Source organism: Schistocerca gregaria, chromosome 9, assembly GCF_023897955.1.
Source record: "Schistocerca gregaria isolate iqSchGreg1 chromosome 9, iqSchGreg1.2, whole genome shotgun sequence".
In the NCBI taxonomy this organism is placed as follows: Eukaryota; Metazoa; Arthropoda; class Insecta; order Orthoptera; family Acrididae; genus Schistocerca; species Schistocerca gregaria.
Genome location: NC_064928.1, coordinates 236,235,180 through 236,248,485, shown reverse-complemented (window position 1 = coordinate 236,248,485; position 13,306 = coordinate 236,235,180). Strand labels below are relative to the sequence as shown.

Below are 13,306 nucleotides of genomic sequence, written 5' to 3'. Positions count from 1 at the left end.
TCGATCCGGTCGTCAGATGTGGAACAGGTAACGAAGACGAGAAGACCCTCGCCTACCTTGGGCTTCACCGTCCACAGTTGCTTCGGCAGTAGCTGGAGCGGGAGATGGCTTTTGATGAACCTCGGCGACTTCAGTTGCGCACAGGCTTCTAACGAGTGCGGCACCAGATCCGCCACTGGTTTAAGAATTGACGAGAATCTGCAACGACAATCAAAGGAGAATTAGTGAAAAGAAATAGTTACGGAAGACACATGTGCAAGAGGACACTGAGTGGATCATTAATAGCGTAACACAATAGTTTAGCGAGGAGGACGCATATATGTCCTGCAATTCCATTCGGATGAGGTGTCGACCTTCTCGGGTGAGGGAGGTGGGAAGGGGGGGGGGGCTGGTGTGGGTTGTGCGACCTGACACATCTCGTCGTGCTGTGTGGTGTTCCGTGAACCATTATCCACACACCCGTTGCCCTGCCGAAACACTTCGTCCCACACGAGTAGTACTTTCTATTATCGATGCGTCATATTCTCTCACACGAATAATGCGCCCCGTTTCAAATCCACTGCTTTGACGGTTCGGCTCGCGCTTACGTCTGCGAGGCATCACGCACGTGTATTCGGGTCACACCCATTATCTTCGATTTATAGCGACAACGAGAGCCGCAGGCAAATTTTATCGGTAGGTGGTGCTGCACCGCGATATCGATGTTCATCTTGAACCTGCTGGCCGACACTGTTCAAATGATAATCATTTCTGCAAAACACACTAATGTGCGTGGCTCATGTTCCCGCCATCATGTACGAGGCCTGTCCAGAAAGTAAGTTCCGATGGATTGCGAAATGGAAACCACAGTGAAAATCAGAAATGTTTCATTTGTAACAATTAGCTACACCTCCCAGCTACTTCTCTACGTAGTCGCCGTCCTGACTCAGACATTCGTCGTAGCGGTGCACCAACTTTCCAATACCCTCATCATAGAAGGCAGCCGCCAGTGCTTTCCGCCAATCCATCACACTGGCTTACAGCTCGTTGTCTGTGCCAAAATATTGTCTTCGTAGACAGCGGTTCATGTGACCAGCGATGAAACTCAGAGGGAGACAATTACGGGCTGTATTGTGGGTAAACAAAAATTTCCAATTAAAAACCATGCAGGAGCATCTTCATTGCCCCTGCAGAATGAGGCTGAGAATTGTCTTGAAGAAGAAACCGCACGACAGTTATGTAATGTTGGTTGCATAGCTTCAGGGGAAAATTCTCACCAGGCCCTCGTACTTGGCGGGAGAGACTATTTTCTATAACATCTTTACGCGCTCACTAAGAGCTCAGGAATGAAAAGAGCGACATAATTCTACCTAGAGTCATACTAGAGACACTCCTCAACACATCTGTCCAAAGCTTTATCGGATTTTCATAGTCGTTTCCATTTCGCAACCGATCGGAGCTTACTTTCTGGACGCCCCTCGCATTTTACACTCTGTTTTTAACGTACTTCCATCTCACTACATTAATTTAAATTACTACTGTCACTGAGTTGCTGCTTTTCCTGACCGTGAGAGGCGGTAGCAGCGCTTATCGATATACAGGTATCCCCTCTCGTAGTATCTTTGCTCGACTGCTATTACTTCCCGATCGTTATCTGTTGTAAGCAGTTCCGGCCTTGAGTTCGAGCTGCCAGTCAGTAGGAATGCGTCTGGACCGCAGTCCCGACATGCCAGTCGGGGAGTTGCAATGCGACACTAGGGCAGTCGGGTTGGAGCAGCAGTGAGGTCTGCGTCGATATGGCTCTCCCGACGATTGACACCACATCACTTGGACCTTGTGGATAACATCGGAAATTCACTGAGGCTCTTTGCAGATGATGCTGTGGTATATCGAGAGGTTGTAACAATGCAAAATTGTGCTGAAATGCAGCAGGAGGTGCAGCGTATTGACGCATGGTGCAGGGAGTGGCAATTGAATCTCAATGTAGACAAGTGTAATGTGCTGCGAATACACAGAAAGAAAGATCCCTTATCATTTAGCTACAATATAGCAAGTCAGCAACTGGAAGCAGTTAATTCCATAAATTATCTGGGAGTAGGCATTAGGAGCGATTTAAAATGGAATGATCATATCAAGTTGATCGTCGGTATAGCAGATGCCAGACTGAGATTCATTGGAAGAATCCTAAGGAAATGCAATCCGAAAACAAAGAAAGTACGTTACAGTACACTTGTTCGCCCACTGCTTGAATATTGCTCACCAGTGTGGGATCCGTACCACATAGGGTCGATAGAAGAGATAGAGAAGATCCAACGGAGAGAAGCGCGGTTCGTTACAGGATCATTTAGTAATCGCGAAAGCGTTACGGAGATGATAGATAAACTCGAGTGGAAGACTTTGCAAGAGAGACAGTAGCTCGGTACGGGCTTTTGTTACAGTTTCGAGAACATACCTTCACTAAGGAGTCAAGCAGTATAATGCTCCCTCCTACGTATATCTCGCGAAGAGACCATGAGGATAAAATCGGAGAGATTAGAGCCCACACAGAGGTATACCGATAATCTTTCTTTCCACGAACAATACGAGACTGGAATAGAAGGGAGAACCGATAGAGGTACTCAAAGTCTCCTCCGCCAAACAGCGTTAGGTGGCTTGCGGAGTTGTTGTTGTTGTTGTCTTCAGTCCTGAGACTGGTTTGATGGAGCTCTCCATGCTACTCTATCCTGTGCAAGCTTCTTCATCTCCCAGTACCTACTGCAACCTACATCCTCCTGAATCTGCTTGGTGTATTCATCTCTTGGTCTCCCTCTACGATTTTTACCCTCCACGCTGCCCTCCAATACTAAATTAGTGATCCCTTGATGCCTCAGAACATACCCTACAAACCAATCCCTTCTTCTAGTCAAGTTGTGCCACAAACTCCTCTTCTCCCCAATTCTATTCAATACCTCCTCATTAGTTATGTGATCTACCCATCTAATCTTCAGCATTCTTCTGTAGCACCTCATTTCGAAAGCTTCTATTCTCTTCTTGCCTGAACTATTTATCGTCCACGTTGCACTTCCATACATGGCTACACTCCATACAAATACTTTCAGTAACGACTTCTTGTCACTTAAACCTATACTCGATGTTAACAAATTTCTCTTCTTCAGAAACGCTTTCCTTGCCATTACCAGTCTACATTTTATATCCTCTCTACTTCGACCATCATCAGTTATTTTGCTCCCCAAATAGCAGAACTCCTTTACTACTTTAAGTGTCTCATTTCCTAATCTAATAGCCGGCCGCGGTGGTCTCGCGGTTCTAGGCGCGCAGTCCGGAACCGTGCGACTGCTACGGTCGCAGGTTCGAATCCTGCCTCGGGCATGGATGTGTGTGATGTCCTTAGGTTAGTTAGGTTTAAGTAGTTCTAAGTTCTAGGGGACTAATGACCACAGCAGTTGAGTCCCATAGTGCTCAGAGCCATTTGAACCATTTTGAACCTAATCTAATACCCTCAACATCACCCGACTTAATTCGACTACACTCCATTATCTTCGTTTTGCTTTTGTTGATGGTCATCTTATATCCTCCCTTCAATACACTATCCATTCCGTTCAACTGCTCTTCCAAGTCCTTTGCTGTCTCTGACAGAATTACAATGTCATCGGCTTGCGGAGTATGGATGTAGATGTAGATGTAGCCGGGCCACGGTCTTGGTGGATCGTCGGTCGGTCGTCCTACCGGACAACGCGTTTTGACTCGCCGATCGTTCATGAGTCGGCTGTGTGTGTGTGCATCGACTCCCGATTTGTCTTCGTGCGTGCTTAGTTACTATTGGGTATCGTTCAGGTCTTTGTGCAAGTGTCTGTCAGGTTGTGTGCATAATTGGCGTTATTTCCACTGACGACTATTTTAGATGTTGTCGGCATTCAAATTTAATGATTTTTTTCACTTACTGTTGGCTGCATTTGTTGCTATAGGTACACTTTTCTTCGTAAGAGAGATTCTTCGATTAATTTTGCACAGCTTACAAACCATACTTACAGGTGTATGAAACTCTAGAATTTTTTTAATCTATGGAAAAATGACCGGGTTGTTACCTTTTATAACTTCGTGTTTAGAGAAAACTCGAATTTTATAGTTAATCATCTCAATTTTTATCACAGTTTTTAACAGATTTGTGAAATTCTAGAGTTTCGTACACTTGTAAGTGTGGTTTGTATGTTGTGCAGCTCCACACACGCTCCGACACTGTGCAGAGACCGCCAGTGGACCCAGCCGACTGCGCCGCACGGAGGTATCCTCCCCGGACCGCACCAACCGATCGACTACCCTCAGAATGCAGCTAACTCTCCTTGTGTTCCCTCACAACATACACAGTCCCTAGCCATACCGTAGTGTGTATAAAATAGATATGACCTCTCAAATGGCGCTACTGAGTTTGAAAACATACCAATAAAGTAACACGAAAAGTTGGTGTGCAGATTTCTCACTGAACTCAGATACAGTAAGCTATTGAACAGAAATAAATTTCTCTGTACGGAAAATTTACTCTAGGAATCCGCCCTACACACGAATATTCACAAGACTTACGCAAAAACAAAAACTACGATTAATTTTCTAACCACTAGTCTACACAGTAAAATATACACGTACAGTTCACTCCTTTGCAGAAGCAGGCGAACAAAAACTAATCAACGATATACGGGACAAAGCACAAGATATGTGTGTAATGGGTGGACTATGTGAGGAACCTGTAACCTACATCTACATCTACATACATACTCCGCAATCCACCATACGGTGCGTGGCGGAGGGTACCTCGTACCACAACTAGCATCTTCTCTCCCTGTTCCACTCCCAAAGAGAATGAGGGAAAAATGACTGCCTATATGCCTCTGTAAGAGCCCTAATCTCTCTTATCCTTGTGGTCTTTCCGCGAAATGTAAGTTGGCGGCAGTAAAATTGTACAGCAGTCAGCCTCAAACGCTGGTTCTCTAAATTTCCTCAGTAGCGATACACGAAAAGAACGCCTCCTTTCCTCTAGAGACTCCCACCCGAGTTCCTGAAGCATTTCCGTAACACTCGGGTGATGATCAAACCTACCAGTAACAAATCTAGCAGCCCACCTCTGAATTAATTCTATGTCCTCCCTCAATTCGACCTGATAGGGATCCCAAACGCTCGAGTAGTACTTAAGAATAGGTCGTATTAGTGTTTTATAAGCGGTCTCCTTTACAGGTGAACCACATCTTCCCAACCTCCACGCCATTAATGATACTGAGAAAAAGTAATTACTGATAACTTATATAATCAATATTAGAGTCCTACAAACTGATAACAGTAGTAATGACCTTTTGAAAATAATTTAGTTTCGCGACTGTAACAGAATCGAACCGTTTAGTTTTTACCCCTCACAAAAATTCATTTTACCCCTCAAGGCGTAATTAATCCCAGGTTGGGAACCGCTGAACCACGGCAACGGTTGCGAGAGACCGGTACGACCGCTGTGAGGATTGTCGACTGTGGGGCTCCACCGTGCTGAAGAGAATAAGAATTATGCCTCCGTTTTAAAGCTATGAAGAAGGCCCTCTCATAATCGTAAGAGACCTAATTATACTGCATGGACCTTTTCATTTGTCTTAGTGGGCACCTGATGTGTACCAGGGTGGTTTGATAAGTCTGGTAAAAAAAGCAAGGAAAAAATGTTTGTTTCTTAAGGGGGGTAGGACGTGAAACGGGCCGAGTTGGAGCAGGACATTTTAATTTACACTGTCTATACTTTTACAAATAAATTCATGAAACTTTGTTAGCATGACCAGGAAGGATTCAGGATTTACACTCATGGCAGAGGAAGTTCAAAAATATAAAAAAAAACATTTACATGTGAAATTTCATCATTTTTTCACTTGGTACTGCCTGCGTTTGTTGCTATAGGTACACTTTTCTTCATAAGTAAGAGAGATTCTTGGATGAACTTTGCACAGCATACAAACCACACTTACAAGTGTACGAAACTCTAGAATTTCCCAAATCTGTTAAAAACTGTGATAAAAATTGAGATAATTAACTATAAAATTCGAGTTTTCTCTAAACACGAAGTTTAAAACGTAGCAGCCCATTCATTTTTCCATAGATTAAAAAAAATTCTAGAGTTTCATACACCTGTAAGTATGGTTTGTAAGCTGAGCAAAATTAATCGGAGAATCTCTCTTATGAAGTAAAGTGTACCTATAGCAACAAATGCAGCCAACAGTAAGTGAAAAAAATCATTAAATTTCACATTTAAAAAATATTATTTTTTCGTGTTTTTGAACTTCCACTGTTATGAGTGGGAGGCCTGAATCCTTCCTAGTCATGCTAACAAAGTTTTATGAACTTATTTGTAAAAGTATAGACAGTGCAAATTAAAATAGACAGTACCTCTCCTTCTCGAAGTCGGCCCGTTTGACGTCCTACCCCCCTTAAACAACCCACCTTACTTCTCGAGGTAGTGTCCTTTGGGGGACATACATCTGGTAAAACAATCCTCCAGCTTTTTCATTCCAACGGAAAAATAAGTTCTGTCAAATTCTGCAAAACACCCGTTGACTGCAACTGTCACTTCTTCATTTGATGAAAATTTCTTCCCAGTAAGCCTAAGTTTCGACTTAGAGAACAGGAGGAGGTCACTTTGGGCTGTGGCCAGTTTGGTGGATGAGAAATCAATACAAAGCCCACTTCATGCACGTTCGCCATTGTCATCCCTAATGTGTGGGATGATGCATTATCCTGCTGGATAAACACCTTTTTGCGTGCCAATCTTGGACTTTTCTTGGACAACGCAAGTTTCAAATCGTCCAACAATGAAGCATAATAGGGGTCCACTTACGGTTCTGCATTTTTCCGAGTAAGCTAGAGGATTATTACCTCGGAATCTCAAAAAACAGTGGACATTATATTACCTGCTCACAAAATAGTCCTTGGCTTCTTTGGTGCACTTTCACTCCCCTTTTGTCTGTGGTGTGTAATGATTGATCCAGCTTTCATCAGCTGTCACAATACGGCGCAAAAAGTCTTCCAGATTGTGATTAAACATCGTCAGACATTGTACTGAAATGTGCCGTTGCGCTTCTGGTTGACTGCGAGCAATCGCGGCACCATCCTCTCTCAGAGCTTCTTCGTAGCCAGTTCTCCGTGCAGGATACTGTGCACTCGTTCAGTGGAGATTTCTACAGTATTTTATTCAGGGATCTTGCATTACCATATCTTGGATTTTGTCAATGGGCTCCTTTGTGACGACCTCAAGCGCTTCGTCTTCGGTGCTTGAACAACCACGTTTAAATTCATTAATCCAAAAGTAAATAGTCTTCAGTGTTAAGTGTCAGAGACCGCGTCAACCTCATCCATCTCTATTTCAATTTGTGCGGCCGTCCAATCCTTCAAATGAAAATGTTTAATAACAGCACAAAACTCGGTTTTCTCCATTTTCAACCACAGTCAACTCACTGACCAACTCAGAGGGCTGTCAACAATGAACTGAACACTGTATATTTTTTAAATTCGTTATACCATCCTAGGAGTAATCAAGATTAGCAAGCATGAAGCCGCAACAAAAATGTTCCATTCCTTAATGGACATATCAAACTATCCTCGTATTAAGTGACAATTCACCTCTCAAACATCACGTCGGATTGCGAATGACGACCGTTTAAGCGCTTGGCTTTTGAACTCGCAGAACTGCTACGAGTTTTAAAAGCACAGCTCACCGAATTTTCGCTGACTGTAGTTAGTCGAGTTTTCAATAAACAGATTTACTGCATACCTCATTTCAAGCCGGTCGGGGTGGCCGAGCGGTTCTAGGCTACAGTCTGGAACCCCGCAACCGCTACGGTCGCAGGTTCGAATTCTGCCTCGGGCATGGATGTGTGTAATGTCCTTAGGTTAATTAGGTTTAAGTAGTTCTAAGTTCTAGAGGACTGATGACCTCAGACGTTAAGTCCATTAGAGCTCAGAGCCATTTGCACCATTTGAATCTCATTTCAAAGAGAGCCAGGACCCATTAAAATGTTTTGCTCCCTTTCGTCGGACGCGGGTTCTTTAGCTGCTGGAGCTGCGGTGTAGAATTTCGGATACCTTTATTTACTAACGGGGTATCACGGGAAATGTGCAAGATGTAATATCCGTAGCGTCTGATACACATTTACTGACGTCGTATATAGGTAAAGCGCCAAGTGTAAGCGTTTTAGCGGGAATTTCAAAAGTCCAAAAAGAAATAAGGTTGTTTTAAATAAGAACATATTTTTATAAAAATTCCTAATACTCCGCATGTGTTCTAATGCTACTCAAAAAAAGAAAGTATTTGTGTATAAAGTCTTATACTTATGAATGTACACTGTTGTATCGTTGTTACATCTGGTGCGTACTCGAATAAATCAGATTTCCCGACGCGTCATCAGTCCACATACGGAGTCCATTTGAGGAGCATGGATTTGACAAATTTAGTCCTCAGAAGTGTAGCGACTGTCTCTGTACTTCGTTGATGGTCACTGCAAAACGCTAGTCGTACCAGAAACTACGAAGTAGAATAGCATATGTGTTGGAACCACTGGGATGCGTCGCAACAGTCCATCTTCACTGGTAAATTTTAAATTTAAATTTATAGCTTCGATGATATTGTTCATGACCTGTTCACTGAAAAGGTACTGTTGCGTTATTTGTCTAACCGTACGATGTCACTTAGAGCTGTACTTGCGTATGTTTGTCAAGAAATGTTTCGCTTGGCTTGCGTCGCCTGATACCAACGTTGGTAATGGTTCGGGTGCTGAATGTAATTCTTCCACCCACGCAGCATATTCCTGGTGTTTCATTCCTGTATTTGAGCGCACAGCGATACACGCGTGATTCATCCATTTTTCCAATAACCACGCTTGAATGAAGGCTGTAATCATAAAGCAGCACGCACTAAGATATAAACAAGCGTGTAGTGTTCTCGTTGGTTCGAGCAGTGTGTAACGGTTTTGCAGCTTTGCTTCCCCGCTGCTCGATTGTTTCTGAAGCTCGCGATGCTTTTTCTTTTGTGCCTGAGGTATAGCTCGACCAATCGTATGTCGTTTGGTTCGCATATCGGATTGGACAGCAGGAATGCTTCGTGCCGATTGTTACAATTTCTCTTGGAAAAAGAAAAAATGTGTGCGGAATCTATTGTCGGTAGCAATTGAAATTTCGCTATCAACGGCGCTTGTTACCTCTTTCACGAACGGAAATGTCGCTGCTCGTATTAGGTTCAGTTCAGTTATGTCATGATTGTGTCGTGCGTGCACAAAAACACATGAACTGCCGGTAAACTTTATGAAGTACGCGGGTTTGTTGAAATGGATCACGCACTATCTATTGTAAAAGAGATATACTAATTCAAAAACCTTCACATGCGTGCTCACAACATCTCATCAGAGTTTCACTGCAGTTGGATGAGCGCTGAAGTAACTCACACTTGACAAAGGAACGAACCCATACATACATTATTACAAATGTAAGTAGACTGTCTGTATGTTGGCAGCGCTATAGACAGTGTTGATATCACTAACACTGCTCTGCGCCCTCGGCAAGAGATTCTGTATTTGGACGAACTAGCTGTTAGCGAGTGGATAGAGAAGTTTATGGACATGTTTTTTTCTTAGTGGAGACTCTGTGTTGGTAGGACATGCATTGTAAAGTGAGACCCAAGGAAATGTAGGATGATGAATGTTATTCGTAGTATCTGGGCTGTGGAATTATTGACAACTATATAATTTTTAGAACTGGATGTCACATGGAAAGGTAAAATTTTCTAAGTACATTGTTTGCTTTTTTTAAAAAAAATGTCCATACACTTCTCTATCCACTCGTCAGTATGTAGCGCTGCCAACATACAAACAGGCTATTTACAAAGTGTATGCAGGTATGTATGTATGTTCCACGTCTCCTACTAAACCGTTGGATAGATTTCAATCACTCTTGGTGAACGTATTAGTTTCTATCTGGAAATAAATAATGAGGGGTTGGGGGTAAGAACGAGCATCTCCTATTAAGGTGGTGGGTGATAACGTGGAGAGAGAAGGAGGGGGGGAGGAAGAGAAGGACAGATAGAGAGAGGGAGAGGGAGATGGACTCCGATATGGGAGAGGAGGAAGTGTAAAGAAGGAGTGGGAAGGGGAAGATGGATTGGAATCAATACATACCCAGGCAACGCCAGGTACTCTGGTAATGTATATATATGTACATATATTAAGCGTTTTTATGGTACTAATTATATTACCAGCGGAAGGAAATAACTAATTATTTGGAAACATCAGTATTGCGTTATTACGACAGCTATAGCTTAACTCCCAAAACTGCAATTGCGACTATACCTTCTTCATAAGTCAATAACAATGAAATTCAAAGTGCAGCTAGTCTCTGAAGAAAACTTTTTTATATTTAATCATCTTTTCATAGTTTTAATCGATTTAATAAATGATATATTGTACACAGCAAAGGGCTCGGAAGAGTAGTTGAACGGAATGGACAGTATTTTAAAAGGAGGATATATGAGGAACAGCAAAAACAAAACAAGAAAAAAGGAATGTAATCGAATGAAATCAGGCGATACTGAGGGAATTAAATTACAAAACGAGACAGTAGAAGTAGCGGACGAGATTTGTTATTTGGGCAATAAAATAACTGATGATGGCCGAAGTAGAGAGGGCATAAAAATATACAGTGGCAATGGCAACCAAAGTGTTTCTGGAGAAGAGACATTTGTTAACATAGAATATAGATTGGAGTGTCAGGAAGTCATTTATGAAAGTAATTGTATGGAGCGTAGGCATGTATGGAACTGAAATAAGGAGATAAACAGTTTAGACAAGAAGAGAATAGAAACTTCTCAAATGTGGTGTTACAGAAGAATGCTGAAAACTAGATTAGTAGATCACGTAAGTAATGAGGAGGTACTGAATAGAATTGGGGAAAAGAGGAATTTGTGGGGCAACCTAACTAAAAGGAGGAATAGGTTGGTAGAACATGTTCTGAGATGCCAGGGGATCATCAATTTAGTAATGGAGGGAAATCTTGGGGATAATAATCGTAGAAGGAGACCAAAAGATAAATACAGTAAGCAGATTCAGATGGACGTGAGTCATAGTAGTTATTTGGAGATGAGGTTTACACAGGATAGAGTAGTACTAGTAGTAGTAGTAATAGTGGTAGTAGGAGAAGATCTCTTTTTACAAGGATATAGGACATGTGAAAGTCTTTACAAGTTTAGACCAATTTAAAATAAGCTAATTCGTACGCACATGCATTTACAAATTCCTAGTTAGAGACAATCATTAAATGTACTCCTGGTATACAATACTTCGTTTACAAATAACATATTAAATAATGTAATGCCACATTGTTCACTTATATCCCACTACACACTATACACGCATTGTTTCATAACACTTCACTCACTACACACACAATCACACAGACATTGGTAATCTCTGGGCCACTTTCTGTACTGCAACTTCCCATTTGCTATCCTGAAAACTGAATCATCATCCCTCTATAATGAGTGAGACGTAGAGGTCAGAAAGAAGCAGAGGTGTTAGTACTGTGCTATGCATAGCTTGGGATTAAGTTTTTCTAGAAAAGGAAAAGGAGAAGGAAAAAAAGAAAAACAAAGTGTAAAGGTGTTATGTGGGCTGTTGGATGTTTTATAATCATTATTATTATTATTTGTTTGTATAACACTTCTTTTACCAAACCCCTACTCTGTTTTATCTAAGTAATCCATCAACGTATAAAGGTACTTTTTAGTAGCATGAAGAGCTGCACCATACCAGCTTTTGGTCCGAAGACCACAACATCAACAAACAGTAAAATTTTGTGGGACTAGATAATAAGCCTCAAATTCCGAAATTGTTCTAGAAAGCTGTTTGCACGGTTTAGTTATCACAAAATTTTCCTCAGAACGGCCTGCACATGTCAGCCTAACCATTCAGAGATACTGAAATCGGCCCTGCTACAATCGACACTGCTTCTACCAGTGGACACCTACCACAACAAACTCCCACATTGATTTCGCCATAGGAATTCAATCAAAACAAAAGTTCTTACTAAATGGATAATCAGTAGCGTGCGCAGTGACCAAACCACAGCAAATGACCATAAGTGACTGTTTTTTCTACTTACTCAATGAATGGAGTCCTTTCATGTAGCGGAATTTTGTACGCCGTGTCGTAATCGAAGTTATTCATGACCAGCCAGATCATCTCCTGGCTCCAAGTGGTGCCTGCAGACAGAAATGTGATGTGTTTTAAAGTCTTCGTCTCACTGGGACTTTATGATAAAAAAAGCTGTATAAATTCGAATGTGTAACGGCAAAGTGACAATGGCCTCTTAGTAGAGGCCTTGGAGCTACATATTACACATATATTTAACAACCTACCAGAGAAAACTGAATATCTTGTCGGTAATGTGGCGAAGTATGAGGCTAGGCTGAACTAAATAACTTTCTGCTCAGCTCCAATCTCTCTATTCCCCTGAAGAGCACATTGGCAATAAGTCTGAAGACTAATACGTTAGTTTATCATGTAATTAATATTGACACTGTAACACTATAGCATTTCGTAATGTTAAATTACGTAATTCTATTGTCTTAATATAAATTGTTGACTTATTTCCAAACCCCAGAGCCCAACTCTACATGGTAACAGTGTGGTATCGTCCAAAGATCGTGGTGCCACACCACAGTCAGCAACGCCCATCGATACATGAGCGATGTCTCACTGCAATATGCGACGATGAATGGGAGAGGCTGAAGAAGACACGCCCCTCTCTCAGTACAGCAGTGCCCTTACGCGGAGGTCAATATAGAACTGAGCTTGCAAGCGCTCTGCGCATTTCGTGACCTCAGCTGAAGCGGTCAACATCATTGAGCAGGACTGAAGTGTTCTTCGAGTCTCAGATGGAAATGTATTTTTGTAAATGTTGAATATTGCACTTCAAGAAAAGATTTTGATAATACAGGCCAAAAACTTTTTTGCTGAAAATACCTTATTGTTATGTTCTTTAGGGTGGGGAAATCCAAATATGATACTTAAAAAACTGTATCACCCACTATTTCTTCACATTTTACAGTTAAATTTATTAAATTAAGCGATTTTTGGAAAAATGGTTCAATTGGTTCTGAGCACTATGGAACTTAACTTCTGAGGTCATCAGTCCCCTAGAACTTAGAATTACTTAAACCTAACTAACCTAAGGACATCACACACATCCATGCCCGAAGCAGGATTCGAACCTGCGACCGCAGCGGTAGCGCGGTTCCAGACTGTAGCGCCAGAACCGCTCGGCC

At 42.0% G+C, this 13,306-nt stretch overlaps 1 protein-coding gene across 2 annotated transcripts in view; it reads right to left on the bottom strand.

The window, feature by feature from the left end:
• Window positions 1-13,306, bottom strand: part of LOC126292249 (luciferin sulfotransferase-like) — a 165,634-nt gene that overhangs the window by 22,352 nt on the left and 129,976 nt on the right. For both annotated transcript variants that reach the window (XM_049986148.1, XM_049986147.1), the window contains exons 3-4: window positions 12,142-12,241; window positions 57-198 (exon numbers count right to left, since the gene is read on the bottom strand). In XM_049986148.1, the coding sequence (XP_049842105.1) occupies window positions 57-198; window positions 12,142-12,241 (242 nt within the window). The remainder of the gene's footprint in view (window positions 1-56; window positions 199-12,141; window positions 12,242-13,306) is intronic.